The sequence below is a fragment of the Curcuma longa genome, chromosome 4 (assembly GCF_044706935.1).
Source record: "Curcuma longa cultivar G26 ecotype Majalengka, Jawa Barat chromosome 4, ITB_CL_G26_1.1, whole genome shotgun sequence".
Taxonomy (NCBI): Eukaryota; Viridiplantae; Streptophyta; class Magnoliopsida; order Zingiberales; family Zingiberaceae; genus Curcuma; species Curcuma longa.
In genome coordinates, this window is record NC_133864.1 from 14,198,722 (window position 1) to 14,206,102 (window position 7,381).

The 7,381-nt window shown below is 33.4% G+C and overlaps 1 protein-coding gene across 1 annotated transcript in view; it reads right to left on the reverse strand.

Moving 5' to 3' along the window:
- Positions 1-7,381, reverse strand: part of LOC141826461 (protein SWEETIE) — an 86,356-nt gene that overhangs the window by 22,165 nt on the left and 56,810 nt on the right. The window contains 1 exon segment of the mRNA XM_074713708.1: positions 2,516-2,583. Coding sequence (XP_074569809.1) covers positions 2,516-2,583 — 68 coding nt within the window.

Here is a 7,381-nt window from a genome sequence, read left to right on the forward strand (position 1 = left end):
CTCTAAGACCTACTGCATAAGAGACGAGTTATTATAAGTACTAACTAGTAACTAATAGGGATTACAGAGGTACTTATTGGGGTATCGGCACATCGTAGGAGAGGCAAACAGAGAGAGCTGATGGTAGAGGATCAACATGATGAGGAGATCAAGGCTTCTCCAGGATCCAATGGCCTTCAAGGAGACTTTGGCAGCAAAGAAGATAAAAAAAAAATCACAGTATAAGGCATTTTCCTACCTCTTTCACTCTAGGTCTCCTTGAGCTTAGTGTTTTGAACCATATATATTTTTCTTTTGAAGTTTTGTTTCTATCACTTTTTTATCCTCTTGAGGGTATTTGATGTGTTAGGAGATGTTCCAAAGGAATCTCAAAGTGCTTAATGAGATTGTTATGTTGGTCCAAGGGTGAATAACTGCACAAACAAAATGGGTGGTTGATTAGGCAATTGACAAGCCTATCAATTAATCTTGTTCTGGTGTGGAGATGTTGCTGTTTGTGGAGAAAGAAAAGAGGTCTATCATGAGCAACTCATGGGAATCATGTTCATACAAAGCTCTTTTATATCATCTCATTGCATAATGCAGACAAAAAATTGGGTTACATTCAAGGTGAGCAAATAAACCCCAAATTTTTAAATGAGAAATGGATTATCTAAAAATTCATGGAATAATTTGTTAGACCTAATAAATTAGAAAACCTAGTTATAACCAATTCAATTAGGTATAATTAAACTCTTGTGATTTGAGGCTTAATATCAACAGTGTCCGAAAGGTGGAGATGTAGCTGTTTGAGGAGAAAGAAAAGAAGGATACCATGAGAGGCTCATGTGAATCATTATCATACAAAGCCCTTCATTTTTATCTCATTGCATAATCTGGACCAGAATTAGGTTAGATCTGAGGTGAGCAAATAAATCCCAGTTTGGAAACATGAAACGGATTATTTAAATATTCATTTAATGTTAGACCTAATAAACTAAAAAAAAAGGCAAACGTTTAATCAACTAAATAAGAATTAAATTTTTGTGATTTGATGCTTAATTCATCTCAACTTTGACTCAACAAGTATAAAATTTGCTAGAGCCCAAATGAATCTAATCTGAGTGCAATTTGGTCTCGATTAGGGTTCAAATTGGAGCAAACCGAGTCAAAATAGCAAGAATTGATACTTATCAAATTGAACCAAATTAGCTAGTTTTTAGGTATCAATTTTCCTCTCTGCCTCTCTTGTGGATGTGCCATCCTCACTGCCCTCAAGGCATATTGCTAACTCCCTTTCTACAGGAGTGCCACCATTATACCTAGACACTGACAACTGCACCATCTCTTCCCCATATTTCTACCTGCCCCAAGCTCTTGGAGTCTCCTTGATTTTCTCAACAACACTGACAAATCCTCTTGAGCAGGAGCAACTCCATCCTCTCATCGGCCCCTTCTTCCCTAAGAAGCACCAGCAAGCATCCAGACTCCTTCTGGCCACATCGAGAGTAGTTTTGCCTCCTCTAGCATGATCTCTTAATATTTATGCAACCCCTGCTTATTGCACTCCTATCTTGACAGGAACTCCTTGACTTTTTTAGTTCTTTATGTTGTTTATTATTATTTCAGATCCCTCAAGTGTAGATATTATAGCATAGTTGCTTTACCAATCTAAGACATACAAAGAGTTATCACACATATATAATCCACAAATCAAATTATTAATCTTACTTTGATAATGCATGAATAGAGATTGACATTATCGTATTGATGTGTATTCATACTAGCATGTCACATGAAACATATATACCTAGCATAGAGAATTGACAGTATACCTATAATACATGGTGATAGTTGTGGGTGAGAGGGTATGAATGTAACCACCTTACTCTTCTCCACACCTCTAACTCCTGCCATAAACCCCCAATTTCTTGATGTTCTTGTCTACTTTTTGCCAATGTTTGTGTCTCTTTGGTATCCTGCCTATGATCTTCTAAAGTTCAAATACTTTGGCCAAAATCACAGGCAAAATGAAAAAGGATTAGGTCACTTCGCATTAGGATCAATCATTTTTCTCAACTTTAGAAATGGTTTGTTGCATTCGCCTTACATCTTTTATGATTTTCCATCCTTTTTCAGTGTTTATGAGAAGTTCTCCAATCATTTCTTATGTTGTACTCATCGCATATCAGCTTGAGGTGACACATTAGAGGTACTACTACTATTGTTTCTCTGGTCACTAACATTTACAAATGATGTGCAAGGACATATATAAGGCATTGTCTACCATTTGCTAGGCACAATCCAATAGCATGTACAAGGCATGTGCTAATAGAATTATGTGAAGCCGAGAACAGTACATTCAGGGTGTGACATAACTAGTGTTACACTTTTATCATAGAATCAGAATTTTGAAGTATTTTAACCGTCAATTGTTTTTCGAACTCTCCTAAGAGAAAAGAAAAAGAAACCATATATGCAATAAATCTATATACACATTAGTAAAAGAAAATATGACTATGTAGGTATAACCTACTCTGTATCAGTTTCCTCATCAAGCAGACTGAACAAATTTTCTTCAATAGTTGCTTCGATCATGGACTTCTGCAAAAAAAAATGTCAGTGAACTTAAAGAAGTAGACATGTATAACTAACATAAACATGAAAGACTACTACCATAAGTAGGATACAAATGAATAAAAAAGTTTATAGATGTAAGCCATATCACTAGATCATATTGACAATTCCATTGTAGCAAAAGGTGGAATCCGTCATCCCAACGATCCCACACGGTCAGTCCTACGACTATCTGTGAGGAGATAAATCGAGAAGCTATAGTTAGTCACTATGAGAAAAGGTAATTTTCTCAGCTTTGCCGAGTTTCGACCCTTGCCCATTATGACAATTCCAAATAATTATACATGATACCATCAGAGAATGATGAAAGGACAATATGCCCTGTTATATTCCAAAAGATTTGACAACAAAAATAAAAAAATAACAAATAACATTAATTGAGAATATTTGTGATCTATTAGAGTACAGTGAATATGTTCCGAGATAATTTGAATAATTATCTAGGTGACTATTAACTTTTAGAGTTGATCCTCAATTTAATTTGAATTTGAATATGTGGGCTTTGAAGTTTTAGTTGGGAGTAGAGAGTCTTCTGGTTCAGTGGAGTTGAGTTGTCATGCTAGACCTCAACCAAATCAATTTTTAGGATAAATTAGGTTTAGATGCAATTTGATTTTAGTGATTAATAGGTCTAACTGGTGGGCTGATGTGATTGGGTTAATTGGGTTCAAACCGAGCTCGGTTTGAACTTAAATTTAGATAAGTGAGGGTTCAACCAAGTTAGATGACTTGGGTTGAAGCACAGATAGATGGTTTTTTTTTAATGAATAATAATGAAATCACCATTAGGAAATGATGTAGAAATAAGTACCAACTAGGCCAAAGCTATTGATTGATTAGCACTAAACCTGAATTCTTCTTATTGATCAATAAATAGATTAGATTCATGATGGAACAGAACAAATTATATCAAACTAAAGTATTAGTTTTCAATTTTAAAAAAATATGAATTTACTTCATTCCACGTGTACTCATATCAAGCATTTGACTCGTGCCACAAATTTATTAGCTAAATGACAATTGATTACAATTCATCATCCCATTGTTTCTTGTAGGTTTAGCATACTCTATTTGTACAGAATGGTGAGATCTCTTCCATGATTACAACAATAACCAAGTTTTATCCCACTATGTGGGATCAACTATATGAATCTTCCAATGCATTGAGCAATATCCTCTCTATATCATCATTTACAACAATAACATCCAAACTTTATCCCACTAGGTGGGGTCGGCTATATAGATCCTTCTGCACCATTGGGTTCTATCCCCTACTATATTATCATCTATACTTAAATAAATTTTATCTTATTTTATTGTTGTTAACCAAGTCTTTTTTGGTCTTCCTCATTTGATGTATGTATTTGTCATAGTTTCACATAGTCTAACTAGAACATTTATTGGTCTCTAAATATATGTTCGTACCATCTTAAACATGTCTCTTGAAACTTTCCCTTAATAGATACAACTCCGATTTTCTCTCTAATGTTCTCATTTCTTATTGTGTCTATCCTTGTATTTCATACATCTACCTTAATACCCTCATCTTCTGCACATGTGCTCAAGTCATAGTCCAACATTCAGCGTCATATAATATAGCAGATCTAACTGTTGTTTTGTACAACTTCATTTTAAATTTTAGAGGTATTTTACGATCACATAAAACACCCAATGCTCTCCTCCATTTCAATCATCCTACTTGTATTCTATATAAGACACATCTATTATCATGCAAAATCAATCCTAAATACTTAAAGCTCTCAGTTATAGATAACTCGTCATCTCCTATCTTAATAATTGTCTCATTATGTATAATATTGCTAAACTTAAATTCTATATATTCTATTTTTACTCTACTAAGTCTAAAACCTTTCATTTTTAATGTTTCCCATCAAGATTCTAGTTTAACATTTACTGCTTTACGTGTCTCATCTACCAAAACAATATCATCTACAAACAACATGCACCATGGTACTGCATCTTGAATATGTCCAGTGAATTCGTCCATGATTAGTGTAAAAAAATAGGGGCTTAGAGCTGATCATTGATGTAATCCTATCTTTATTGAAAATGCTTTCATTAATCCTTTTGAAGTTTTCACTCTGGTGGCTACATTCTCATGCATATCCTTAATTAGTTCAATATATATTACGCTAACACTTCTCTTTTTTAAATTGTTTATATAATTTCTCTTGGGAATCTATCATAAGCTTTTTCTAAGACAATGAATACTATATGTAGATTTTGCTTTTACTCTTGATACTTTTCAATTAGTTGTCTGAGAAGATGTATAGCTTCTATTGTTAACCTTCAAGCATTAACCCAAATTAATTTTCAATCACCATGGTCTCCTTCCTTAATTTTTTTCTATTACTCTTTCTCAAAATTTTATGGTATAACTCATTGGTTTAATACCCCTAGTTTCTATAATTTTGTACATCTCTCTTATTCTTATATAAGGAAACTAAAGTGCTTACCCTTCATTTATTAGATTTTTTTTTCATTTTCAATATTATGTTAAATAATTTTATAAGTCATTTAATCCATTGTTACCCTAGGCACTTCCATACCTATGTCCAACGACTTTTCCATTTTGCATCTCATTTAAAGCTTGTTCTACTTTTGAAGTTTGCATTCTACGATAAAAATTTAAATTTTTATACTCATTTGACCTACTTAAATTACCTAAGTTAAGTTAGTCACCTAAACCATCATTAAAAAGTTGATAAAAATATCTCTTCCATCATTCTTTTATTTCTCCATCATTTACTAATACCCTATTATATTCAAGAATTGAAATTTCGAGCCGTATCGGGCAATACGAGCAAAAAATTTCATTCCGCCGAAGCACCGGCACAACGCCGGCAGAGGAATTCCGACTCGGGAACACCTCCGGAGGCGTCGCCCAGGCTCGGCGACGCCTCCAGAGGCGCCGCCCAGGGCCGGCGATGCCGCCAAGGCCCGGCGACGCTCCGTGCACGAGCCACACGTACCGATCGCGCAATTTTTCTTTTCTTTTTTTTTGTTTTTGTTTTTTAAAATTTAGGGTTTAATTAGATTTTAATAATCAATTCCTAGCTATAGTTCCAAATTATAGTTTGGGATAATTTAAATAGGCTTTATTAAACCCTATAAAATTATCAAAAAAAATTTATTTTTTATTTTTAAATATTTAGATTAAATTTTTTATTTTAATTAATATATTTTATATTTTAAAAATACTGAAACTATATCGGCACGATACGATACGGTACCGAAACTGTATCGTTCCGGTCCGGGACCGAAACTCCGACACGGCTCGATATTTTAAACCTTGATTATATTCATTTTTAATACATCTTATTTTGATAAGATCTTTTGTTTTCCTCTCTCACTTTAGCTATTCTATAAATATCTTTTTCCCTTTCTTTTGTATCCAATTTTCGATATAACCATTCAAAATTTCATTCTTAACTTCATTCACTGCTTTCTTAACCTCTTTCTTGACTATTGTATATTTTTTAAAATTTTTCTCATTCTTACAAATATAAAAATCCTTATAGGTTGTTCGTTTTTCCTTCATTTTCTCCTATACTTTTTCATTCCACCACCAGATTTCTTACTTGGTGGTGCATGCCCCTTTAACTTACCGAGTACACTCTTGGCTACTGTTTTCAACTTTGATACCATCCCATGTCATATTAGAGTCACCGTATGTTTCACCTAATGTTTGTATCCCTACCTTTTCCTTAAATATATTTTGCTTTCCATCTTTTAACTTTTACCACTTAATTCTAGGAGTCGTATATATTTTCCTTCTATTTATATTATGTTTGAGGCGTATATCCAACATTGCTAACCTATGTTGGGTAATTAAGCTTTATCTAGGGATAATCTTGCAATCTTTACAAATCTTTCTATCAAGGATTGAAATCTCGAGTCGTTTCGCTCGATAACGAAGAAATTTTTCGTTCCGCCAACGGACTAGCACTGGCACCAGCGTTCCGGCCGAGATATTGTCGGGTGTCGCTTAGGTCCAGCAACGCCTCTAGAGGCATCGTGTGGGTCGTGCGTGCCCCGGTCGCAGTCACGTAGAATCCAATTTTTTTAAAAAAAAACTTAGGTTTTAATAATAACATAGATTAATAATTTTAATCAACTCCTAACTATAGTTGGGATAATTTAAATAGGCAATTAAAGTCTCATAAAATTATCCTATTATATTTTTTAAAAAACATTTCATTTTTTTATTTTTAAATATTTAGATTATTTTTTTTATTTTTAGTTAATATATTTTATATTTTAAAATACCAAAACTATACCGACATGGTACAATATGGTACCGAAACTATATCGTTTCGGTCCGGGACAGAAACCTTGACACAGCTGGATATTTTAAACCTTGCTTTCTATCCCTCTTCCTAAATATAAGAAAATGAATTTGTGATTTATTATTCATATTTTTTAACATGACCAAGTGTTCTTCTCTTTTCTTAAAAAATATATTAGCTAGTATAAGGTCATATACTATCACAAAATCCAATATAGTTTTCCCTTCTTCATTCCTTGTTCCAAACCCATAACCTCATACACCCTCTTATATTCCTCATTTTTTACTCCAACATGCTCATTTATATCGCCTCCTATTAAAATCATTTCATTTGACAGAATATTTTATAATACTTTATCTAGATCGTCTCAAAACTTGATTTGGTATCTTCATCTAATTCTACTCGAGGAGCATTTATGTTAATTGCGTTCATAATTTCTTTCTGCATTATTATCT